The sequence below is a fragment of the Stegodyphus dumicola genome, chromosome 8 (genome assembly GCF_044657685.1).
Source record: "Stegodyphus dumicola isolate Sdum_Otavi_A_Nest chromosome 8, ASM4465768v1".
In the NCBI taxonomy this organism is placed as follows: domain Eukaryota; kingdom Metazoa; phylum Arthropoda; class Arachnida; order Araneae; family Eresidae; genus Stegodyphus; species Stegodyphus dumicola.
Genome location: NC_140775.1, coordinates 27,116,454 through 27,144,295, shown reverse-complemented (window position 1 = coordinate 27,144,295; position 27,842 = coordinate 27,116,454). Strand labels below are relative to the sequence as shown.

Sequence of the window (27,842 nt, the reverse complement as noted above, 5' to 3'; positions counted from 1 at the left end):
TTTCATCGTTTTGTTTTAGTTGAAATAAGAATGAGTTGTATAAGTTAAAGCAAAATCCGCGGTTAAATTTTGTTTGAAGAAAATATTTTATATTTTAATTTGCGGAAGCAAAAGTATCATATATTTTTTAATTGTATAATATTTATTAACGTGAAATCCATTTAAAAAAATTCCATATTTGTATTTCAATAAAAATGCGTTTGGACGACGGGGAGGGGGCGAAATTATTTGATTTTTCAAAAACTTCTGGTAGGTTTTTAATGGAGTTAGTCCATTTAGAGTTCAAAGCTCAGTGCTACTATTTTAAAGCTATTTTGAATTTCTTAATAAGGCGTCATGAAAATAATGCGATATTTATCGTGTTTGATAGAAGCTTTAGTTCTCAAAATAGGCTTGATTGTTCAAAATACATGCTTTTTATTTCCGAAGTCTTCAAATTTATATCTATATTTCCTGATTTTGGATACTAATAACTGAAGAATCTGTAACGTAAAAAATGTCATTTCGTATTGCTACAATTTTAAACTTTAATCGTAGTGTTCAATTTATTTGAGGTTTCATTTTAAAAATTAGCTGAAGCATTTAGTTTTATGAATGCATAAAACTAAAAAATCCATTTCGTGAATGCATTTCTTTGAGTTGCATATATATATATATATATATAGTGTAATAAAACTCCTATCCGGAAAACTCAGAAATATCGTATTTTATAACACGCTAGGTTATGTGATTGATTTCACCGTAGAGTGTTTAATGGCCTTTAAAATTTTTTTTTCAATGGCAGATTGTGAACAATTACAAATGTAACCCAGTCCATTAATCATGGTCTTTAAAATTAATAGCGTTATAACTGCGACAAATATGAGGACCTATATAAATTCAGGTATCAGTGTTGGTAGGTGGCATTAATATATATCGGCACCTCGCCAAACCATGAATATCTAAAATTGATCTTTCGAGAAATACGTGTTTCCAGAAAGATCACTTTGTTTCGGTAGATTTTTGAAATACGAGAACATGGCGTTCTTTCGGAAGTTACACAAAGTCCCTTTCTGTTTCTTGACATTGCCGATAGTTCGTTTTGATACAGAACGACCCTGTTTTTTAAACATTGAATGAAGGCAGTTTGTATGTGGTGATTAATAATAACGTGTAAGGCTAGGAAAAACGTGTTCCAGAAACCAGCGTCTCCTCTTACCGCTAAAGGGTTTGGGTTTCCAGCCAAACGGAGATTGTCGATATTCCGTTTTGATGCAGAAGAACAGTCCTGTTTTTTAAAGACGTGGAAGGCTAGGAAACACGTTTTCGAGAAACCAACGTTTCTTTCTTTTACCGCTGAAGGGTTTCCAGCCAAAACCGACACTGGAACCGATGTCTTGGCTAAGTACGCGGGACATTTTGCAATTGAGATGAAAATGTTTCATTTAGAGCTCTGTCGCCAGTAGGTTTGCTCCAAAGAACTTTCTCGTAAGACAACCAATCAAGAACCTTAAAAGGGAAACTCTAGAAACGTTTTAGTGTGCTCTCTTGAGGGTAGACAGTAGATGTGATACCGTTTTAGCCTATAAACAGGTGAGTGGACTAAATCGGATGCAAACCTGTTGAACTGGTTGCATGGGCATGCATGTCAAGACCAGCTTACCTTCGAAAGTCCTCCTTGAAGGCACCCTCTTCTTGATAGATAGCTCCGTTATGAGTTATCGTTATAAAATCCAATACCAATCTCCTGTGTAATGTTAATTTTAGAATTTAGTCTATACCTAATAATTTTGGGTTATTAGTACATTGTTGAGAATACTTTCAACTTTCTAAGGAAAACTGACTCGTATTCTCATTATACATTTATGTAATACTAAGAACAGCATGTTAAAAACAAATATTGTAATTTTCACTAAATTAGTGGCGCTAGGAATGTATGGGCTCTTTTTCCAACCTTGTCAAAATAATTTTGGATCGTTTATATTACGAGATTCCTAAATGAAAGGATGCCTTCTGGAGGATGTTTCAAGAGGAACTGGCTTGCATTTACGTTCGCATTGTCACATCTAGCGACGGTCCCTGCTAAACGGGACTTTTCTGAGAAACGAGATTCTGGTAGCACTTGTTCAAATGGAAGGATTCCTAGAAATAACAGCTCCGCTGGAAGCGAAGGAGCTACGGAAACGATGTACCGGCTACGCGGGATTTTTTGAAACCTCTTCGAAAATCTTTCGGCTGCAGCTGTGTCTCCGGTAGACATCAACCAATCAGACGAAAGTTCTGCTTCCGAAGGATCACGTGATCCCAATCTGAGCGATAATCAATTACTGTTTGGCGTTCAAGTTTTTGTAGTAAGTGAAAATGGTAATCTAGCTACTTGGGTTTCCTGGAAATGTGCGGGTTCTGAGAATTGTCCCTTTCGACTTCCAGTCTCGCGTAGCGGAAACATATGTGACTGGGACATAAGGAAAACGACGAAAATTCCCATGCAGCCAGCCTTTTCGCCGAAATGCGAACCCAGTGTTTAACGAATTTACTTTTCGTTCAGCGATGGGCCTCAGAGTCATTTTGAAAGTCATATTCATGTATAGAAGTAAAAACGAGAAATCAATCAATTTTAAAAACTGCATTGTTTGTTTCTGTGTTTCATATTTGAGTGTAAAAGGATGTATAACCAGAAAATATTAAAATACGTCAGATCCGCTGAAGGCGGTGCGCGGGTATTAGAATTTAGGAGCTGCAAAGATTACGGCAAACAGCCTATTGTTGACCCTGCTAATAGTGTGCATATTTTCTCAATAGTTGTGTTTATTGCATTGATTAAGAATGTATAATAATTTAAAGATTATGTGGACGCATAATGACAAACGGTAATGTATAATAAGTAAAATGTAATGTATAATAAGTCTTTTCTCTGTCGTGGGGGGGGAGGAATTTCGACATTACATTTGCTGCTGCTGGAGTAAAAGAAAAAGAATTTTGAAAACATTTGCGAGATCTTTACTGCTGCGATATTTAGTCGAGACAAGGCAGCATGTCGCAATGCAAACCTGTCTTCCAGTTTTTCTTTTTCAGGAAAATGGCTGAAAAACGAACTCGTATGGTCAAAGATTCAGTTGTTTACGTTTGAACTTGTTCTCAGATTTTGAAATTGTTTTAACGTTGCTGTTTCTATCGTCGATTGCCACTGGTATGGAGGAAGAAATGCGTGCTCATGTTGTGCTTTTGAAATCATTAATTCATAATAATGGCTGATGCGTAACTGTTTAAATTATAAGAACAAGATTTCTTTGGATATGTTTTGCAAAATCAGGTAAAATTTTCTTTGTTATCATAGATATAACGATTTAAACATCTGTAGAATAAACGCATATTTTTAGTTATTTATATCAGGTTTAAAACATTCAGTGTTTATGAAACCTTCGTTTATTTTCCTTGTGTTAAAATACGACTCTTCTGGGAACGTGGTTAACCTGATATTACTCAGAGTTTAACCACATTTCATCACACTTTCATTGTTATTGAGTATCACGTTTGCTTTAAAAGTAGATGTGTAATACGACTTATGTATACTTATTCATTGTAATTGTCATAATTCAGCATGTTGTTCAAAGACAGTGGTAATCCGTAAGTCCACTTTTCCTCAAAAAGTAGAAAGCAAAGTTGTGGTTTATTGCAATTGGAATGTGAAGATAATTTAAACTTTTATATTGTACATTTACGTAACTACCACTGCGAAGACCGGGGCAGTGCCTCTGAACCACGAGCTCAGGGGTGCCCTCAGCGAGAAGAAACAAATTTAGTAATTTTTATTTCCTTGTACTAAGTAAAGGAAATATTGCAATCGGAAAAAATTTCGGGTATCATATTTCAACGAAAATATTCATTTTGACCGTTCTCGAATCCTCTTGGACGATTTTTTTGAATGACATCTGTACATACGGTCACACTAAAAGACTCTTTATTTCAAAACAGATTGTAAATAGGATTCAGAATGAATTTTTTTGGGACATCTGTACGTGTGTATGTCATATAACTCAAAAACGCTTAGCCATAGAACGTTGAAATTTTCTATATGGGACTGCTATAGTAACTAGTTGTGCACCATTCTTTTTTACTGCAATCAGTAGTAACCACGTGTGATAAAAAAAAGAGAAAAAAACATAGCAATGTTGTTTGGCGAAGCACGTAGATAGCATATTGAAGAATAAGAATTTTGATTGCGTGGAATGCTAATACATAATGAATATGAAAATTGGAAGTCGAGGTAGATTAAATTCAATTTTTATTTAAATTCACATTTGTGGCCACAATTCACTTGGTAGTGTAATCGTGCCTATTTTCAAAACATTTACATTTTTGAATACTTTTGAAATAGGAAGAGAGCACAGCGAAATGAAATGGCATCCAAGCAGCAACAGAGATACAAGCGAAATTCGCATTTATCCAATTTGGAAGCTTAACAAGAGAAACATTTTTTTAATTTAGAAAAAATTCAGTTCTCATAAGTTTAGGTTCCGAAATAACAACGTCGTCAGCGTTACGCAAGCTCTTGTTAATCATAAAATGGCTCAGTCCAGAAATTTTATTAATTTTTTAAAGGAAATATACCCGATTAAAAATGAGGAATTAAGCGCGCATTATTAAATTAAATCATAAAGCTGATTTACACATTTTTATCTTATATATATATCCTCGGCAATCGTTGGTCGTAGTGTAATACTTTGTTACAGATGTATTTAAATAACGAAAATATTCATGTTTTGTCAATTTCAAGGTTTTAAAAAATTATTTTGGAAAGTTTTAACCTCGTTATGAAAAAATAAAATTATAAGAAGTTTAACTCCCGCACGACAAAAATTTTGGCGGGGAAATTTGATTTTAAAATTTGCAGTTTTTTTATGTTACTTTCAACTTGCTCTGAGGAATTCGTTAGTTAAATTAAAATAATTCGAGAAAATAAGTTTAAATAAAGTTCAGGAAAAAATGTGTATATTCTAATAGGCCATACAAGGGAATCATGTAGTGCAACATGAAATTTGATTTTAAAAAATCGAAAAATAAACTTCAGTAATGATATTTCTGTATTTCGATATATTCGCTAACAGTTTCACTTTTAAAGCCGAGTATTTATTTGTCTTAGCTAGAAAAAATAGTATCGTTAAAGGATTCTCAGAATTGTTTGTAATGAATCATAGTTTATTATCACGAAGTTTTCTTGATAAATACAGGGATCATTCTTAAAACTGAAATTAATAAAAAATTATGTACGAAGAAGTATGGGATAGGAAAGGCTCACCACTTTAGTTTTGCTCTTAATTGAGAATAATCTGACTTGATAAAATAGTTCGTGAATTTGCATCCTGAAGCGTTAAAAAACAAAAAATTTTATAACCCAAATGCAAAAATGAAATATACTGAATAATTTACTTGTAATAATTGTATTTGATTTTATTGCTTATGTTTCGCATTACGCTGTGTATGACGTCAGATATCTTCGGATATTTATTAACTTAACGAGACTAAACAGGAATAAAAAATAACTAATAATAGCTTAATGAACGATTCATTTATCGAAAAATCTTTCATTCCATTAAAGCTACTGAAGAAAATGCTCATTCATAACTTGAGGAGTAAGTGAGAAACAATAAAAAGGAGACCTCATTGTCATGTGTTGCCCGGAGCTTCAAGTCTTTACTTACGACTCTATTATTGTACGTGCTATATGGAATGTTTTGTATGAGGTACATACTATATTTTGGTTACTTATTATATATTTCGTAATGTATAACATTTGAAATGTAATTATTGAATAAATAAATAAAGAAAGAAAACAAATCAGGGCAAAATATAATACAAATTATTCTATGAACTGTATCATATGTTTTATTTTAAATTTTAATAATTAGTTATTTTATTCAAAATTAAAATTAGTTATTTTATTTAAAGATTCAAATTGTGAGAAGTGCGTTTAATATTTTTAAATTGCTTACTTCGTGAAGTAATTATCAATTGATTAAATCTAAAAGATAACTTAGACTTATTCTTCTCCCAATTGACAATGCTTGGAAAACTGGCTATTTGTGACGCCGCGTTATAAAGGTCTTATATAAGCGCAATGGTCGCGTTTGTCATGTTGCGTGGATAATAATGCAAGGAATCGCAACGTTACGTAACAGTCTAAAAACTTTGGTACGTTTAAAAATTCATTTTTCTGTAAATTATTTTTTGTAATTTGCCCAAACAATGTGGAGATGAGTAATATGATATACAGAAACTCTTTTTAGGGCTTTGGCAAGCGTTTTATTTTTAGCCGAAGATGGTATCATATGGTGTTAAAAATGTCTGTTATTAATAGTGGTGCTTACACATGTAAAAATTATTAATTAGATATATTTTAAGTCACATGGGATAGACTGTTGCAAAGTACATCAAGTAGAGATATAAGTTAAAACATAAAAGAAATTGTAGCAACTTCTCTTCTGACTGGCTCTTAAACTGGCGTATGATCAGGGCGCAGCCCTGTTGACCTAATAAAAAATTAGTTGATTGACGGTATTAAATTAACAGTATTATCAAAATAACACTACTTTTGAAGGTCGAATTTTAAATTGGAAATTAGATTGCTTTATATTTCTACCGCCTAACGTAACAAGCCTTTTCCAGTCAATGAACCAAGGAGTTATCTAAAATATATAAAGATACTACCGATTCCTTTTTATTCTACCGATTCCCCAATTTTTGATGGAGAGCACGGTCGGGTAGGTCCGAAGGTCTCCCACCTTCTCTACGACTTTGCTCACTTTCTCCCCCAATTCAGAGAGAGTGCACCATGGGAAGGTGCGGGGGTCTCCAGTCTCTTCTTTTACCATTAACTTCTCGGGAGGACTTTCTATTCGCCGCATATTTTGAGTGCCCCCGTGCTGCACAGACACTATACATTTACAAACATCCATGCTTTCTTCTGGTCTCGAATTCGGACCCTTCGTGGCAGTATAATTATAGTATCATTATAGTGGTCACTAACCACTATAATGGTTGCGAGTCGATGTATAAGATTACGTTGGATATATTTTTGCGAAAATTCTAACGGAAAACAAGACAACAATTATAAGAAATAATCCGAAATTCATGGGGGGGGGGGAAATCTGATATTTGCGAAAAATTGCGCTGGGATTAAGTTATTTATTACCATATTTGTTAGGGTTGACTTGTAATTTGGAATGTAGTATTGTGTTAAAGTTTACTTGCTAAATATTTATCAATTTGTATATTACTGAGAAAGTTCGTTTGCTAAAAGCTAAATGATAAGACGTTTTGATGTCACTGAATGTACTTATTGAATACAATTAAATTTATTGACTTTTACTTTAGTGTTCATTTTTATTTAATTTCTAAAATTTTATTCATCAAAATTAATTTAACAGATTTTAAATATGCATAACAGTTTTTGTGTTTTTTGTCTTGCCTGAAACCAACAAAGCATTTCAATATAAATTAATAAACACGAAGTTCAGTTTCAAATGGCAATCCAGGTATAGGTGAAGCTTAGATTTAGCACGTATTAAGTTTCTTACGGCTTAACCATGCGATGCGACGAATTATGTATATTCTTTGATAAAAACGTCAGTTTTTGAATTTCGAACGCAGTTGAAAACGTGTTTACTTGCATTTTCTCACGATTTTAAATTAGCACTTTAAATTCTACCTTAATGTCACGCACTGCTGCCGCACTGATTTGCCTGTGTGTCTGGCCAACGTCTGGAAAAAAGAGACGTTTGAGTCGGGAAAAATTTCCTTAATGCTATGGTCCTTGACATCGAATAATTACAGGATTATTTCGCAGCATAGTATGGATAGAGAACGCGCCTGTTGTGTTAAAAGAGGAAGCCATTAGGAAAAGTATATCTTTAACTTTTTTTTCTAAAATTTACAACGTTATTGTGTAATTAATTGAGCTTTTCAGTGAAAAACTGAATTTTTCACTTAGTGATATGAAAAACTTTTTTGCTATAATTATAGAATCTGTTTTTGTAAATCACATTGATTATTTTATTTTGTACGCTTTTCAGTTTGCTTACTTTCTTTTATTTGTCTGTTTATGCTTGTATTTGTTTAGCTTTTTTAATGCCATCAATAGCCAAATTGACTTCAAAACAAAGCTCTTTGAAGACAAAATAAGTGAAAATTAGTCTGAAGTTTAACTACTCTCTAATCGATTGAGAACGTATGCTTTTTTATATCGATTTTTCACTTTTTATGATAGATTCTAATTGAATCGTTCATTATTTGACGTATGTCCATGTTTTTATATGACTTCCTAAAATATTTAATATTAGAATAAAATAACTATAGAATAGCTATAAGCTTTTTACATTCAGAAGTTTTTAATTGTTCTTCTAAACACAGGAAGAATCGTATCAACTTAATATTTTTGCAAACAATGGAATAAAATAATGAAATTTGGATGAAGGGCAGGCGTCGCTTCATCCAGACATTATTATTTTACTCTTTTAAAGGAATAATTGGTGAACCATTAATTCAACAATAGTATGCATGTTACTTTCAGTTTCAAAACATGAGTTCTGTACAGAGTAACCTAAACAAATACAAAACGAGCGTATTTCAGTTATCGTTGTTACTGTTTTGAATCAGAATTATGTTTCAAAGTAAAATGCTGTATATTTAAAGCTCGTCCTTGAGCTTTTCGAAGATTCTTCACATTTCTGTTTCATAAATTCGCTTGGAATGAAGTTTTGAATCAGAAATTGTAGAAATCTTTTATCTTAAATACCTCATTATGTAAGTTTGTATGTCTAATCTGTATCGCTAAGTAGTCAAATTTTACTGGTTAATATTAAATGAAAGTGCGGGATAATAGTTTTGTGTGGATTCGTGCCTAAATTAACAGTAGCCATTGTCCACAGTAATGAAGTAAGACAAGATTTTTTCATTGCGGCAGTTTATGAATGACAATAAAGTCTATTGGTAATTTCATTCATAAATTGGTATTCGTAGCAATTTAAATTATAATTTTGTTTTTGTGAATGATGATTTCCTTTTTGCTAAAGCTTGTTTCTTTGTTACAGCGTGGTGACCATTAGTGGAGGAGAGTCTTGTCAATCGAGCTGTGCGGCCAGCGACATTGCCAGTGAGCCAAGTTCTCCGTCGCGGCCAGTCACTCCACAGCCCATGCCTCCTGTGCCTATCCAACACTGCCCCTATGAGTGCCTGAGAGCGGACAGCGAGGACAGCGGCCTCGGACCCAGTCCAGCAAAGTCCCTGGTCAATCCCACCTCCCCGGAGGGGTCCATTTCCCCCATTCAGTTTGGACGGTGCGAAGAGGAGGAAGAGGATGACCGCTCGGACTCTCTGTTGGACCTCAGTCCTCGGACCGACAACAGCTACGAATCGGAAGAGAACCATTGCAGCAAAGAATACATTACAAACTCGCCAGAGGAAGGGGTCCATGGGCTGGACAGTGCGTTCCGTCACTACTGCCTTCCGCTCACTGACTGCGACAAGCCTGCCATTCCAAAAAGTCCTAAACTGTCGTCCCAAACCGACAGCTTCCAGTTCCTGTTGTCAACAAAAAACTGTTTAAATAGCAATCAAACAAGGGCGGAAGACTTCCGACTTCTCCACCATAGTAATCATACAATGGTCAACTCTTCTCAGTTTCCTTCACAATTACTGAACTCTGAGGAACTCGGCAAAGAAAGTAACTCCACCGACATTCTTTCCTCTTTCTTCGACGAGCAGGCTTGTCGCGACGACCTTGAGTCGGACACTTTTTGTGGACAACAACTGCCTTTAAATTCTTTCACCAAAGCCGAGTGCATCAAAAACAGCAACGGGTTAAACTTAACAACGCGGGTTTCACCTTCCTCGGTAGACGAGGACCACCATCATCCCCACAGCGAATCAATCAATAGTGACCAACTTTTTGTACAAACGACACATCTGAATCCCAAAGTGGTCCTCATCCGATCGAATTTCGATAACCAGAGTTTGTATGTTGAAGAAAGCAACAGTCGACAGTCCTCTTACAGCGATGCTGCAAATCAGGGGCCCCTTTGTAATGAACTAAATATTGACTGTACATCGTCGAACTGCAGCCAGGGCAGTGCAGTTGACTCACAGAACAGCAGTAGCGTCGCTTCAGGCGAGGATGGTGCCTGTAAGTGGCTCAACTGCAATCGGACTGCGGACGCTAATACCACTGCCACAGATCTCGTTGATCATATTCGTCAGTGCCATGTCCAGAGTCAACCAGATGACAGCAAGAGTTATGTTTGTCTTTGGGTTGGATGCAAGGTGAGTTCATTTCTGCCATATGTAAGATTTTTGATTTGTATGAATCTGTTGAAGCATAATCGTGAGCAAAGTTTTGAATTAATGCTAATTTTTTAAGAGATTTTGTTTTGTGTAACTAGGAAGAATTTTGTTAACCATGTAATTATCCCACGGTTGAAAATTTCGTTTACGGAAGAATATTTCGTTTCAAAAGTCAAAACTTTAAAAATAGAAATATTAAAAAAAGAATTAATGGAATTTAAAAAAAAAATTCTGTCAGTTTTTATTTTCTTTCTCTTCCTTCGTTTGAGAAATCTCGGTTGTTGAAGACTTCTTGTCCGGTACTTCATTGTTGTCTGAATTAAACGAGCGAAAAAACAAAACTGTCAGTGTGGGCAGAAAAAGAAAGTGCTAGTAAAATATTATTTTAGCATGCTGTTTTTTGTGTTTTTTACAAGTATATCAATCATCAGTCACCGCTGTTTTCCTTGGCCGACCACCATCAGTGTTTCTTATAACATTACCTGTCGTTTGGTGAACCTTTGTCAAAAATGTGGAGCCCCATCCCACAGTTCACCATCCTGTCTCTTTCTCTGGTGTTAGTGGAATAAGAATGTATCCTTGCAGAAAATTGAATGACTAATTAGACATTACAATGTAAGAGTGTTTTGGTTTTCTGCAGTGTCACCCCGGCTAGTAAACGTGCTTAGACTTTTAAATAACTGCGTTGTTTATATATTTACTGTATAAAAGATAGCAAATATTAATTCAGGTCGGCAAGAACTGTAGCATTCATGAGAATTTACTTTAATCTGCATGTAATAGTGCATTTACTGTGTTTATAGATCATATCAAGCTTAAAGATAAAAATGTGATGTATTGGACCCATGAGACTTATTATATTACCTCTACGCATTATAAATATGAAACGTCCCCAGGCTCTGGATAAAGAAAGATAAGAGTTGATGCATTGGGTATATTCAAGATTTTTATCTTGTTGACAGTAAGGGCGAGAGAACAAGAAGATAAGAAGAATGCTTTTAGCCTGGGAAAATAATTTTATTTTTTATTTTTAGTTGAAATATTTTCACATGAATTTCGTTTATTTACCTTAGAGTGTACTGAAAACATTTCAGCTTTGTTTTATTCTTAAGAAGTAATTTTATTTGTAATAGTTACGAAACAGTTATGTTGGGTTGATTGGATTTAGTCCGAAAGTATCTATTTATAGAAACTCTGCATTGATTGGTTGTATCTTCGACCTAGCAAAATGTACTATGTATATTTCCTGGACTCTCGAATGTTTGGTGGATATTCTCTTAATGAAGAAGTAATAACCGCGTACGATTCATTTACGTTTACTTCATAGGTGATTATCCTGTTAATAAAAAAATATTGGAAAAAACCTAAGTAATGCTTCATGTTTTTGAGAAAATTATAGCTTAATAATTCTTACATCACATTGTCTCCTTTCCGTTTAAAAATTTTCTGTAGGGATCTAGGCGGCAGCCGAGATACTTCAGTATTGTGAAATGTGTACGGCTGTTTAATGTAAATTGAAATCATAGTTTGGTACTGGTATTTTTTAGTTATCATTCTGTACTTTTTAAATTAACTTAACTGTGCAAAGAATAGACAATAAATCTTTGAGATAAGATGGAATTTTTATCATTAGGTCTGTATGAATTTTTTTCTTTCGTACAACACAGATGAGTTGAGTGAGAGCGATTTTCTAAAATATTGCCATCTGATAAGTACAGGATTAGAAGCAAATGCCTAAATACTGAGCCTAACTAATATTTGTAAATATAATGGTCTGTAACTAAATATTGGATAATTAATGCTTTTATAAAAGAGTAGTTTGTTATTATTACATGAAACAGAAATTTTTCGAGTGGTTAGTAGGTATTGCTCTAACATCTCTAAACTTCTCGAAAATATCAGGGTGGATAAGCTAAAGATTGATTGCACAAGTTTCTAGGTTGCTCAGAAATTAACCGGAATCATACAACAGTGCAAGAACACTATTTTCGTGTGTTTAGTATGTGCAAAGAGGACGAGAAATGAAAGAGTAGCGCATAAGAAAACAAAACCCATTTCATTATTTACAAGATGTCAAAGTTGCAGCACTCTGAAGAGTAATAGGCACTTGTCGTGAATAAATGAATCGCGTATATTTTGGGAAAATTCCTGTGGTATCTCGACTTCCGAAGCACCTGCAGAGGTGCTCTCTGTAAGGTTCCTGGTAACTTTCAACTGGGATGTCGTCTGAATCCACGACCTTCCCGACGCAGTCTGTACATTTCCTAAATTCTGCTGCCAGGTACGGTAGCATGGGTTGTGCCGGCCCTGAGTAAACGCAGAACATGTTAAATCCTTTGATGTAAACCCAGATGTTAAGTCTGGAAATTTTCTACAGGCCTATAAACGGCCGGACAACTATTTTCATATTCACTATTGGACCTGAAACTATCGCGGCTGCTGACAACAGTCTTATCCTGTAGCTGATCCTTGTTAAAGGGTCTAAAGTGTACTCGTAAAGTATTTACGGGGTTACAAAAAGAGTCCCGCATTTTTTATGTTTTCTCATTACCATCCCATTCTGGGAGTGGGTAATCTGCGGGCCGTCTGCCTTTTTGGGACGAACCCATGCGATCAATCTAAAATTATACATAGTCCGCACAAAATACAGACGCAAGGTCTGTCGGTTTTGGGCTATAAAAGCGCCAGGCAGTAGTTATCTACCGGTGGTTACTGCATATTCTTAAGAGCCATCCAGTTTCCTTTGATTATCTCCACCGTTATGTTGAGTGACCAGGTAGCTTGCTCTGGAAAAATTAGAATGTTCAAAACAGGTGGATGCCTGAGTAATGGATAGCGTCTCGTTTCTATTTTTCTGGTTTTAGGAATTCGGGAAACGGTCGAACAACAACTTTTATCACTTGCCAACCTTTCCCTGCTGTTTGATTCGAATTTGTCTTACCTTCCTAGAAGTGTGCAATTTACTACTGCCAGAAGTTTTAATTTAGCTCAGTCACCTGTAGTTGCAGTTTGGAACAGGTTCTGAAAGCTGAGCCTAGCTTCTGAAACGAGAATGGAATAGCGACGTTGAAAGAAATGTATAATTTGATTGCTGCTATAGAGATACGGTACATCAGGTACTTATTCTTTTTGTTTGTTTATATATTTCTTTGTGAAAAGATCTTTCTCTTCGCTCTACCTTGCTAATCCAGGTTATCTGCAAGCTTTATTTCATGGTTTAGAATATATTTATTGCAAGCACGGAAATTACAATATCTAATGAAACTTAAATTTTCTGATATTATAATTTTTTTTTTTATTTGAGAATTAACCACAATATGTGGTGAGTTAACCGCAATATATCCAGTATGCGTAGCATTTACGCGTGGATGAACTTGCGTTTTTACGCGTGTCGAAGTGTATACGACATTCTTGTAATACTGCGCTTGTCGACTATCGACTTTGTGGTAGTTGCGGTTAATTCATACGTGATGTGCGCGTGACTCAAGAAACCCTTTGTTACCACTGTTTTTTTCCCCAGCCAATGCCACTTCCGTCTTTGCGGATTGCATTACGGTAATTTACGGAGACACCAGCTTAAGAGATTTGAATGCTTTTATTGTTTTTATTATCTTGATCCGTCCGGTTTTCAATATCAGAAAGTTAAAATTCATAATGGTTTGCCGTTTAAGGGGATAATTAGAAATTTTTTATTTCAAGCGTAATTTCCAAATAACTTTCAAGGTGTTTTGTTTGGGTTTTTAAATATTACACTCTATCACAATGAATGCAATATTAAATAAAGGGAACGTGGGAATGAACAAAACTGGCCAATTTATGATATTGAGTAAATTTTTTAAAATTGCTCTTTTTCAAAAAGATATTTGTTCTGTTTATGTTCACTGCATTTTATGTATTTTAATATACCAGTTATTACAGAAATATACACTTACGAAACAAATTCGTTTATGTAATTATGACCTGCTTTTATATCATAGATTTTGTTTTTCGTTCACAAGAAATCCCTTGTTGAATATAAGCGCTGTGTGCCTTTGTAATGCGGTCTTTTTACTCACATAATTGATTATCATATTAAAGATAAATATCTAGCAATATTCTTCTGTGAGTTACTTCTTGTCGCAAACATTACACAGACGTTATGCTCACCATCTTGGTCATTCAATAGTAGGAGGATGGAAATGTGGAAGACCTAACTTGAAACACCTTAGCCGAGTCTATGTGGTATAGAATTTTCATTCTGATTTGCATTTTGGAGTAGAAATGCGGGTACTTTACAGTAGATATGCCATTTAAATTTTAATGGAGTCTGAAGTTCAGAAGTTACTATCCTAAATATTAAATTTTTAAAAAAAATTTTTGATAGATCCAATCCCCTCCCCTAGGGTTAATATTATACTCTGGTAGTCATGACTCTTAGGGCAAAAATTACGCGAGCCCGGTTCTTAATGCCAAAAAGTGATAGACCATGCTGTCCCGAAGAGTAGCGGCTTCAGTCATCCTGTAGAGTCATTAGGTTATTTTGAAGCAGGATATGTGAAAAATGTACTATTCCCTCGCCGGGACTCGAACCTGGACCTCTCAAATACGCACCGAGCTTGCTACCTTTACACCGCGAAGGCATGATGCAGAAAGGCGTGAGAAAATACTAGTGGGTGGCGTAATGATCAGTTTTCTTTGGTTTTAACAAGCGCTACTTCACAACTTTTGTGTAGCTGGAGAAATTATAAGAAATCCCTCACCCTGTTAGGTTTGCCAGGGCATTACGGCAAGTCTGACAAAATGACTACCCTAAGCTTCAGGCAGAAGACGTATATACTTATTGCTAAAACAGTATTTTTATTTTAAAGGAATGGAATTTTCATGATGTGTTTGAAAAAAAGGAGAATTTTATGTGGTGTTGCGCTTGAGGACTATCGTAAGAATTATCAGATGGAACTACGTGAGCGTCCAAATAACGAAATCTATTAATGGAACTGCATTGTTCGAAGTATAAGCAATTATCTTTATAAATTTGTCATGCAAGCCCCATGCTTTCATTATTCATAATATAAAATTGCCCATGAATTTTGTAAAAAAAAAAAATAATAATGATTAATCTCTTGTTCCAATTACTTTATAAATTACTTTATAAATTATTTTTTCTTTTAGTTCATTTATTATTACGTGAATTTTAAATAATAGTTTATCTTATGAAAACCTTTTATTTTATTATTTTTATAGTATATATACGTATGTATGTGTGTGACATAAATACATAAAGAAACTTAGGAAGAGGGGGGGGGGAAATTAAACCCGTCCTGCGCTGTAGCTGCAGGATTGAATTAAGATAAACTTAAAGCGTCTAATGTTAAAAGTAAATTGGCGTTAAAGCAAGTCAAGTCCTCAACAGTATTAATAATTGCATTTTTGTAAAGGGGTTAAACATAAAATCTTGATAAAAATAATAATAGAAATTTAAAAAAAAAAAAAAAAAAAAAAAAAGGTCATCATAGTATAAACTCGAAAACTAAAAATGCAAAAGGAAAAGTATATACAAGGTAATAAAAATAGAAAAATTAATCTTCCTTTATTGAAGCTCCAATTCAAAACTCATCAGGGGAAAATGAATTAAAGCTTCATAAAAGTTGATTAATATGCTCCGAAAATGTGTTTCGTTCTCCATGTAAATTTGAGATCAAAAACCGGAAAAAGAAACAATTGACATTACATGAAAACTGATATCAAACCGACAAAAGCGAATCTGAAATGTACCAGGATTTTCCCTACACGCCTTCGATTTTTTTTGGGGGGGGGGAGGGGGTTTGTTTTTGAGAGGCATTAATATAAGATTTATTTTAATTTAAAGACAAAGCACGGGTTCAACTAAATCTCTTTTTTTGGGGAAGGGGTTTGAGTAAAGGAAGTAAAATAAAACCGAAAGCGTGTTAGTCACATGCCCTACACGGAGGCACTTTAAAAATTTCCCACCATTATATTCAAATTTCCGAAGAGAAGCAAGCACACCTCATTCATCATTCAATTTCACTCTTTCTCCTCCCTCATCATATTAAGCCAGGTTAGCGACCTTTTCAAAGAAGGTCGGACTTTTGAATGAGTACCTTTCAAGTTGGACTGCCCTGCGCCTGTTTTATCAGACTGTCTCCACCGGCCGTTTGATAAAAAGGCGGCAGGGAAGGAAAGCCTGTCTGTCTTTCTTGTCTATCGTCCCTACCTTCCGTGCCGTTGAACTGCTGTTAAATTCGCAGCAAGTTCTGAGGCGATTCCTTTCGCATTCGGCGAAAACATAAAAATGTTGCTTCCTTCTATCTCATTCGGAGATGTAGCCCCTGGTGTGAAAGTTCAAGAGCAAGAGTGACCGTTAAAAAAATGCTTAATAGATGGGTTTTTTTTGGGGGGGGGTAGGGAAGAGAAAAGGATGAGATTGAAAGGAAGGAGAAAACAGAATTAGTTGTGCAGATTCTTTTGTTTACTACTAGATTAGGTTCCTCGGAGTTTGATCCGCACGTTAGTACATAAGAATTCTCTTTGTAGAATACTCTCTAAACTTTTCTCCTCATGGGACACTTAAAGATATTAAGCCTGAAAATTTTAAAAGAACTAAAATTTTGAAGAAACTTTATAGTTTGGATTTGTAGTTGTAATAAATGTAGCGGTGATTGTAATCTGGAAATTTCGGATTTCCGGAAACTGCAGTGACGTGTAAAAGGCCCGTCCACACGAGTACGCTCGAAACGTAGCTGACGAACGCGCTTTTACGTTACCAGCGTAAAAGCGTCCAAACGAGTACGCTTGCGAAGAGTGCGTTTAACCAATAGAATTATTTTGGGCAAAAATCACGTGACGCTGTAATATAGCGTCAACATAGCCGTATCTTATTACTTCGCTGTTCTTCTGTATGTTTGGGGCAAGTTGTCCGAATCAGATGATTTTTTTATAGCTGAAACTTTACTATTATGTACAATTATTAAGCAGAGGCAAAACCGCAAAAAATGGCAAGAATGGGTCCGAAAGATTTATTTAGAGCGACCTGTTCAAAGAGTGGGTTTTTTTTTTTTTTTTACTACCTTGTTTGCGAAAGTTTGCGAATAATTTTATTGCCTTGTTTGCGAATTATCTGGAATTATTAAATTCCTACTGTTAGCTCACACTCTCCCTATATCGTGTTCAAATTTTCAGTACATAAAATGCTTTTTATTCATCCACTCAAGTTCAGATACAATTTTTTAAACTTGTACTGAATGACACTTGATGTTAATACAGCTTTTTCACATATTAAAATTTTTTAAATTTTTAATTAAAAAAATTCTGTTTACATTTTTATTTATTTATTTATTTTTGTATTTTTAAACTTTTCTTTGTGGACCTAAGTAGGAATTGACTTAATTTTGGGGGGGGGTATAATACTTGTTTTTTAATTCCTTCAGGCATGAGTATCGACCAGTTTGACAGACTTGCAGATTCTATATCGTATGAAAATTAGGATTTATAAAATTGGTTTGGAATACAGTATATAAAGAGAATTAAATTACTTAATTCTCTTTATATACACCATCCACCATATAATAAAACCAACTTCATATTTTTTTAATTCGCTCTTCCTTGGTCTTTTGTTTTTATTTATTTTTTAATTTAGAATGAGGTTCAAACTTTGGACAGTTTATGAGAAATTATGTGCATGATAAAATATGCAATAAAATAAAAATAAAGAGAGAATTTATAGATGATATATGATAAAGAGATGCAGATATATTTTTACATAAGGATTTCTAATTGCACTGCGCATTTTTAAACTAAATTAAAAACAATAATAATAATGAATAAAATAAGAAATGAAAACAATAATAATAGGTAAATAAGAACATAATGATTCAGGATTAAATATAAGAAACACGTTTCAAAATGAGAAAAGCTAACTGAATTATACCGTCTACAGGTGAGGTTCGAACTTGGCACTTTTCCATTCCTCCGCAACCAAAGCAGCGCGCTGACCACTCAGCTATCTGTGATAGCAGCGTTTGTGAAAAATAATGTAACAAGTAGAAGTCGCTGCAAAGGTAATTTAATTAAACTTCAATAAATGATTGCTGTATGACACAAGTTGTAACTTTCCTCCAAAATTTCGTAATTGTATTTTATTGAATACTCTTTCACAGTCAACTGCTTTATTTTAGAAGTTATTATATTGCTGCTGAAGTTAGTTTTTGGTGTATTTAATATTGGGATATTTATAGAGCTTTTTATTACACACGATATAGCCAATATTTATAATAATTAAGGAGAATTTTGTAAGGCAGAAACTTTGATTTCGTAGAAACTGTAATTTATTTAGGTTCCTATTACTTACGGTGTTATAAATAGGTGAAGCATATGGATATACTGGTTGGATCATTGCTTTATAAGTATACAGTTTTCCCCTTTAAATGAGAATTTTAAATGTATACTAATATGTACGGTTTGAGAAATTTGAAGATGGCGTGAACAATGCTGATTATTTTATTGCAGTATACAGTTATATTTCTAAGCAAAAACTCATCCCTGTGTGGCTTTGACGCCATATTGAAACGGGTAAGCAAGAAGGTTTTCTGATTATGACACGTGATAAGAACTCGGTCGGCTATTGGCTATACGCGCGCGTCGCGGGCGAAAAAGCTGAACAGGAGCGTACTCAGTTTTACGTCTTCTGCGTCCTGCGAATTTACGCCGGCGTCAAAAAAGTTACGTCAACTACGTCGGGAGCGTCCTCGTGTGGACGGGCCTTAATCGTTGTTATACCGCGTTCGAAATCATATGTACCGTATCATCGTATGAATGAGTAATCCTATAGATCAGCGGTTCTCAACCTTTTGACTAAGGCGTACCATCTAAACAAAAATTGAAAAGCTTTAGTATCACCACTACTAAGTTCTACTACCAGCACCACTTTTCAACAAAGCTCAAATCGCATAAATTTATGAGTGTTAGAGAAAAAAACCCGATCAGGATGATGGGGTTTTAATTTTTGAATTTGATATTTAAAAATACTTTGCTTCTTTGCGTACCACCATTTTTTCTCTTGCGTACCACCGGTTGAGAACCCCTGCTATAGATTAATAACAGTAGTTAATTTTTATTGGTACAGAGGATACACAAATTATTCAGAATTAAAGGACCTGGAAAGGTTAATCGATTAAAAAACGAGTTTAAACATATTTTGAAAGAGGCATACATAAAATGTGCTAATTATTTTCAAAAAACTTATAAATAAAAAAAATCGTTCTTCGTAAATTTAATGGTATATATCCTGTTCTGCATTGCGAAGCAACTACTTTAATTTCTTTCAATGAAATTCATAAATACCGTGCTAAATACTATTTCAGAAGATGAAGATATTTTTATTACAAGATTTCAGAAACTACCAAATAGCTACCGCTTTTCTTACTTAAACAAAATACTGCGGACGAGCAAATTTTTAATACTAAGCTTAATAAATTAATGGACTTTTCCCGCCTTCCTAGCGCGCCTTCATGCCACATGCATGTATTTCTCCCACCTTCCTAGCATGCCTTCGTGGTGTGGGGGTCTGCACGCTGGGCTCGTATTCCAGAGGTCCGTGGTTCGATTCCCGGCGAAGGTGGTTGCATATTTTTCATCTTCCCTGATTCCAAAATAACTAATGTCTCTACAGTGGCGCCCGAACTAAAAGGGTGGTGGATGATGATTCTCCACAGCCAGGATTTGGCGATTGGATCCCCTAAAAACCCCAGTCGCCTTTTAAAAAGGAGAGTGTATAAGGTATTTTCCCCGCCTTCCTAGCATGACTTCATGCTGTGGTGGTCTGCACACTGTGCGCGTATTCCAGAGGTCCGAGGTTCGAGTCCTGCCGAAGGCGTTGTTAGTTTTTCGTCTTTCCTGTTTCCAAAAAATACCTCATGTCTCTACAAATTTTTATTTTACTTTGAAAATTATTACAAAAATTTAAAAGACTGTCGGCCAAAAGGGTTTGTTTACTTTTTTTTTGGCGGGGGTGGGGTTCTTTTAAGCTTTATTATTAAACATCATTTTCTTCGCACTTACGCCATATATATAAATCAGCAGCAAAATTACAAGAAATTTAAACGCAGCATAGCAGTATACGTTTAGAATTCCCGGATGCAGCATTAAGTGTTGAGAATGTTTTTCTTTTCTTTCTTTCTTCCTTCCTTCCTAGTCTTTCCTCAGTTCATCATGTCAGTGTTCAGTTTTTTTACTAAGACGGCTTTACAAAACTTTTTTTTAACCTTTTTATTATTAACGTTTTTGTGTGTTTACTTAATTTATGAAAGAAAGGGGCAAGATCATAATTATGATGGTAACCAATCCTCCCTATTATTCGCAAGGATCGGAATAATATAGAATTGACAATTAGTGGGTATTAAAAATATTAGGTTTTGTGACATACTGTAACATTTAAATCTGTATGTAACGTGGGTACGAGTCAGTTCCCTTAGAAAGGCTTCCACCTAGGCAATCAATTTAATCCTCGTTTTAGGCTTCATAAGATTTAATGGTATATTTAATTTTTTAATGCACTTTATCCTTTTTCATAATATATTATTTAATTCATGGAGAATATGTTTCATGCATTTTAAAATTATGTTCTGTATTTAAATTTTATTGTAAATAAATAGCTTATTAGACATTGACATTAAACATAAAAATTATATAAGTACGTAAAATAGTTTCAAAAATTCATAACTTTATTAAATTTTTGTATTCTTTCTTTGATTCTCACTACCATCTATTTAAAAATAAATTCAGCTGTTATGAAAGCCAAAAATTTTGCTTTAATTTTGGGCGTTTTCTAGTTTGGAGATACCAAATCTAGCTTGCACGTAATTTTCCATTTGTGTATTGCCTTCGTATATCTAATATCTACATTCTCATTAGGTAATTATTTTGAACATTAGGTCTCGAAACTTCGGACCTCCCAAGTTGTCAATAAAGAGGACAGCAATTCTTTGTAATCAGTACGTTTTATAGGTCTCTAGAGAATTGTGAAAAGTGAGTTGTAAAGCTTTCGAAATTCTCAAGTTGGTCAAATAAAGGGAAGAAGAGTTTGTTTCTGGTTTACAATACGTGAAAAAGAGAGTGAGTTGTAAAGCCTTCGGACCTCCCAAGTTGGTCAAATAAAAGGAACAGGAATTCCTCTCTGCAGTGAAAGTTTACACCTTTTGTGCGTATCAAGGAAATTACTAAAAAGAGAGCGAACAAATGACTATTAGCATCAACATTAAAGTTTGCAGTGAAAGTTTACAACACATTTTAAGCGTATCAAGGAAATTATGAAAAAGAGAGCAAGTTTTATGAAGAGAATTTCTTCTTTCGTCCTAACAAATGACTGTATTAGCATCAGAATTAAAGTTTGCAGTGAAAGTTTACAACACGTTTTATGCATATCAAGGAAATTACGGAAAAGGGAGCAAGTTTTGCTAAGAGAATTTCTTATTTTCTCCTAGCAAATGACTGTATTAGCATCAGCATTAAAGTTTTGCAGTGATAGTTTACAATAGGTTTTAAGCGTATCAAGGAAATTATGAAAAAGAGAGCAAGTTTTACTAAGAGAATTTCTTGTTTTCTCCTAACAAATGACTGTATTAACATCAGCATTACAGTAATCCTATAAACATAGAAAATGGCATTGTAAATTAAATTTTGTATTTTATTTTGTGTATACCTCAGCTAATATATGTATGGGAACTATAAATTTTTCTTTAGCAGTTAACAAGCGAATTCATAGGAGTTAAATTCGAAAAATTTTGATCTCGAATTAAATTAAAATTAAAAGAAAATTAAAAGAAGGAAATTTAAAAAAAAAGTCATATGTTACAAAGTGATACAGATTTCCGTATTAATTCAGAAAAATAATAATAAAAAAAACTATGCATTTATATACATCATCGTCTCTTGAGATTTGGGGGGGATCGACAAATTTAATATTTACGTATTGGTAGGAATTAATATAATGAAGAAGTATTTTCATTGTCCTAATTCTGTTTGTAACTTAACTCGCTCTTATTTTTTGTATGTACATATAACTTTTTAAGTTGTAGTAGAGCTATTAGCTTAAAAATACTTACAATTAACCCTTGTGCAATCGGGTTCGCCTGTGATATATTAATTAATTTTGTCAGCACGTCAAAGCGAGTGTTGTAGAAACTAGAGCTGTTGAAATCCTTAAGTGCCGCCTTATTAGTAATGTTCCATTGCAAGTGGTGAAATTATCTGATTTGGAGATGCGGGTGAATGGGCTGCTTTAAAGAGTTCTAGTCTGTTTTTTTCGTACGTAGTTTAGAATTTGATATTTGTTGAGCTCGTCCGTATAAAGTCGGTAATGAATTTTTCTTCGTCCTGAATAGACGTCAGTAAATTCAATACATCATCTGCAACTGTTATTTTTGTTGCCAAATTCTTCATAGAAATAAGAATATTTCTTTAACAACAATTTATTATTTATTAAATTCTCTCATGAAAGGGGGGGAAATGTGTGTAAAAGGCCTTTGCTATTCAGTTTTTAAAAGTAGTTATCGCTAATTTATAAAATTATATATTGTTTCGAATTAAAGTAATATTTTCTTGCTAGACGTATCATTGATAAAAAAAATATCGGGAGTGATTTATTTCCAATGCGCTAGAATAAGAAATTGCTGGCAAAGATTTTTTAGAAGTTGATCGTTGGCATTTCCTTTAATGACTGATACCAATCTGTAGCACATTTCATTTTATCGTTTGAAAAAAAAAAAATTTTTTAATGAGCAAAGAATTTTTTTCGTCGATTTTTCAAAATGGCAAAAGTAATTGAGCAAAAAATATGCATTAAATTTGTTTTCGAAATAGAATTTCTACCGCAATAATGTTTCAGAAGTTTTATTTATTTATTTATTTATTTATTATTATTTTTTTTTTATGATGGCATGAATGCGACAGTCGTCATTTTTTCAAGCCATGTGCGGCGTCTGATTTAAAAGTAAGTACGCGGTAGCTTTAATTCGTATGATCGATTAAAATTGCTTGAAGCTCAATGCCGATGATGTAGTGATGACAGCGCTTTCGTTAACATGTTTGCCATTGAGATCAATAACGAAGAAGGATTATGCTGAGCTTCTTCTCTCGTCGTTATATGCCGTCAGTAGTGAATAATAGCTCGGTCGATTAAAATATTTCGGTCAGTGAAAATGTTTAAAGAAAGTAACATCCTTTTGGGTCTTCGCCTGAAATGAATTTTAAAATTAACATGCCACTGAAAGAATTTTGCCCCAAATTACCGTATGACACGTAACTGCAAAAATTTTAACGCACAAAATAGGAACTGATTTTATAAATCGTATTCCATGTGTAGAGTAGTAAAATTTTATATGTATAAAATACGTACATAATTGTTTTGCGTATCTAAAAAAGTCTAGATTCTAATTTCTCTCATATGTCTATCTATCCACAGGTATAAAGTAACTAACATAAGTATATAAGGTAATGATGGTTTTAATTTGAGGTAATGATAATCTTAACGTGAGCTTTGAGCAGAGCATTTACTGGTTCAAGGAGGCATTGACAATCGACTGACCAATAAGAACACACTTGAAAATTTTCGTTCGAGTAGTAAACTAACCCTTGAGTATGTCATACAGATATTGCAATGATACATTTCTTTACTAAAATCATACCAAATCACGTCCATCGATTCTTCACGCACACTGCACTAAATTGTATGTCTGTTTTAATTCCAAGGATATAACAGCTAAAATTCTAATATCTCTGCTATTACAAATCCCTTATACGAGTTCAGCACGTATTATGTGACGGAATCTGTGTGTCTTTCGTTGGGTTTATAAATAGACTACTGTATTTTTTCGATTTCTTGACAAGCTTTAATTGGCATAAGAATGAATTAAATATATAATACTATAGATACTTTTAAGCACTTCAGTGCGAATTAATCGAGTATCGCCAGATGATCTTCAAAGGTTAGAAGGAGGCTGCCTCCCCAAAAAAACTTATATGGATATCACATGACTTCCTCGTACAGCTTATTATGTTGTACACATCTTTTGCTGCAGGTATTCAAATTCATTTCCTCGAATTTCATTAGCGCTATATTTGTCATTTAATTAATTCGGTTCTCACTTCGTGGCTAGGCAAAAGTACATAAAAACTCAAAGCAACTTCATTAAAATTTCTACCGAAAAACCCAAAACACCAAATACAGTTAAAAACAATTAAAGTTGCAGTTAAAAACGAACTGTGGTGTAGTGGCCGAAACCGCCACTACACCACAGTTGACCTGGGTTGTGACACCGGGTTGAAATGAGCTTCTAACTCAAGTTTTAACAATAACATGAATTTTAATAAGATGAAAACCTTAATAGTTGCGATTCTTGACAGTATGGGACTTGGATACAATTAGTCCCGTAATTTCAGAATTTTGTTACAGGAAAAATGCTCTAACGCATCATACACAAGGAATGATCGTTCTCAGCCGGGCAACATGTCCATAACTCTAAATTGGAAAGCTTTCCCTTTCTTCTCAGGTAACCACCATATATATCTTCCTGTGTTTACTTGCACTGAACTCCGGGGGGGGGGGAGATTCTTTCACTCATACATACAAAGTGTCCATCTCGTGACCCTGATGAAGAGACTTCTTTTACTTCTTTGTCCACTCGAATGACCCTCGTGGCTGCAACCGGAATCATTAACAAAAGCACAGGATTTCACCACTGATATGAAAATTATTGCACTCTGAAAACTCACCCTAGACAACGAACCTTTATGCCACCTTATCACAGAAAAAACAATACAGTTTAAAAAAAATTATGATAAAAATTAAGAGTTTGCAAAAACAAGCAATTCGGCCAAGGAGCAGGAAGACAAAATTTTCGGTGCGCAAAATTTAAAGTTAACTTTCGGTGCCATTGGGTAAAAAGGTGCTGAAACTTGTGAGAAATGATCTATTATATAAAATGTGAAACTCCCGATGCCCGCAGCGATGGGCCGAGTTCGAATCCCGGAGAAGACATGTTTATAACTGTCCGTCCCTTCATAGGAGGCAAAGGTGGCGCACCTATTACAGGCTTCCATAATGAAATGGCTACCATTTCCGGCCCTTGTTGTGGCGCAAGGCTAATGTCTATTAAATAAAGCGCCCGGCCATTAAAAAAAGTGTGCGAGGTAAGGTTGGTTAAATAATATCTATAGCAATCTGTAAGGTCTGTTAAAACATTCCAACATCAACACCAGGTACAGGTAGAAGTGGGCGAAACACGAATCACAGAATTTCACTATGGGTCATATAATCCCACGGCTCTAACTGTACATTTCCGCCCCAGTTTTAAGGAACAACACCCTGTAGGCGGCCCTAATGTCTTCCAGCCCATTTTGCTTATCCCGAACTTTTGAAGAGGATTTGGACGCGCCATGAGTTTTTGAGTGCCCCCTTGTCGTTATGAAGACATTATACGCGTACAAGAATGGCACGTCGGTACGGCAGTCAGCCTGGACCGTCTGCTTTACGGACGCAGGGCGTGGCTGTTATAGCGGATAGCATCTTCCAGGGTGACATTTCACTGTTATATTTTTCTTGAAAAAGTTAAGGTCAGTAGTGGTCATCCTGTTGGCAGTTACGTCACTAACCACTATATTGGCTGGACAGCTCAGCGTTTGTAATAGAACATTAAATGCACATAATCTTATCGTTATAAAAAGACTTGAATTTCTGGCTAACCGTACATATGCGACTGTATAGGTTTTAGCTGTATTCTGCATGTTCATAATTTCATAACTTTTGCATTTAATCGGGCGTTGGTGGCTATGTGGCTATTAAGTAGAGCAAATTATGTAAAAAAGCTTGCATAAAAATGGATTTCGTTACCGGACACATAAAATAAGAACCAAACTCCGAAACCTTTTCCATCTTTAGGAAGTTTTTAGAAAATACCAGCAAACGCACGTGGTTTTATTGAAAAACTTTGCAAATTAGTATTCAGAGCTGTAATGCAAAGAAAGAAGAAAAAAACTGCTGTTTCCTTCGAAATTGTTTTTGTAGAAGAAACAGTGAATAATTATACATCTTTTGAGATCAGCTCCTTCATTTGTGATGAGATAAATCCATACTGAATGGCTGACCTTGGTGCTGGAAAAATTTTAATGTATTTGCTTACTGTTATGCATTCTTCCACGCTTTGAAGGAGTATGTTTTTCCCAAGAAGTTCAATTAAAGCTTCTGCGAGCTGAATGCCATTAAGTTTTAAGGATGTGACAGTTGAAGAAGCCGCGCAAAGTGAAACGCACCTTGCTAATAGATGGCAAGGAATTCGTTTTATCTCTCTATTGTGATTGATCCCATCTTCATTTCGCAGCTCCTTTAACCCTGACAGGTGTTCGTTGCTGTAATGGTAGACTTTCGTTATAATTGCTGTATTTTAATTATCTGTAATAGTAAATAATGAAGAATATGTATGTATGTTCCTCGATTCGCTTTGTGAAGAAACGGCGGCAAATAAAGCCATCATATTTTAAACAACATAGACCTCCACCCGAATTTGTGTACCTCGAAGCTCGAATTTTGAATTTATTAGCTCAAAAGGGGCATGAGTTTTGAAAAAGGGCTATGGGCTATGATTTTGCATCTGGAATGATGCAAAATGGATCTGAATGAATCAAAATGGATCTGGAATGATGCTTTTATGATCACTGGAAATGCATCGTTTTATTTTCATTCGAGTTTGTTGTCATTCGGTAAAATGTAAGATATTTATCTTTCAGATTGAATCTGTCTGTTGTGAATGAACAAAGTAAGCTACTTGAAAACGATAGGTGCAGTTCTTAAGAATACTTGTTTGCTTCTTTTGAATCGGATTAATTTAAATAATAAAAATGCATTTAATTCATGATCTATCTAATTAAAAATATTCAGTATATTTATAGAATGACGTTATATACTTTTTATTACTTATTTCATATTTTGTAAAATTTTAATGAATTTTTTGATTATCAAACTTGAACGATTTAAAAGCCAGCAGTGGCGACACTGTACGGAATAAAACATTTTCATCTCCAGCGTGCGAGGTTGTCAATCAGAAATTCTAAAGATATGCTGTTTTAAAATATTAATTCTTCAATGAATATTATGAAATGTAGATTTTTTTTTTTTTTTTTTTTTTTTCAAAAACAAATTGAATGACACGCAAAAGACAAATACCAGATTATCCCAACTGAGTCATTGGTTTATTTGGGAACAGAAAACATGATAAATCTACGATGACTCTGGCATGTTTCGAACTCCAAACCTCCCAACTGCTAGCCGAACGTGATTCCAGTTACATCCTGAAGGCACGTGTTAAGAAAAGAGAAACTACGCTTCTCGAAACTACTCGAATACTACTACTAAAATAAATAACAGAATACTGATTACTGAAGTTACATTGCAATTGTTTTTGGTAGAAAGGGAATACGTAGAAAAGGTGACATTAATTTATATGTAAATATCTAAAATTTAAATTTAAAATTAAATATAT

The 27,842-nt window shown here is 34.4% G+C and overlaps 1 protein-coding gene across 4 annotated transcripts in view; it reads left to right on the top strand.

The window, feature by feature from the left end:
- The window catches only part of LOC118196155 (uncharacterized), a 411,448-nt gene that overhangs the window by 312,772 nt on the left and 70,834 nt on the right, over nucleotides 1-27,842 (top strand). For all 4 annotated transcript variants that reach the window (XM_085821689.1, XM_085821692.1, XM_085821690.1 and 1 more), the window contains exon 2: nucleotides 9,069-10,296. In XM_085821689.1, the coding sequence (XP_085677815.1) occupies nucleotides 9,069-10,296 (1,228 nt within the window). The remainder of the gene's footprint in view (nucleotides 1-9,068; nucleotides 10,297-27,842) is intronic.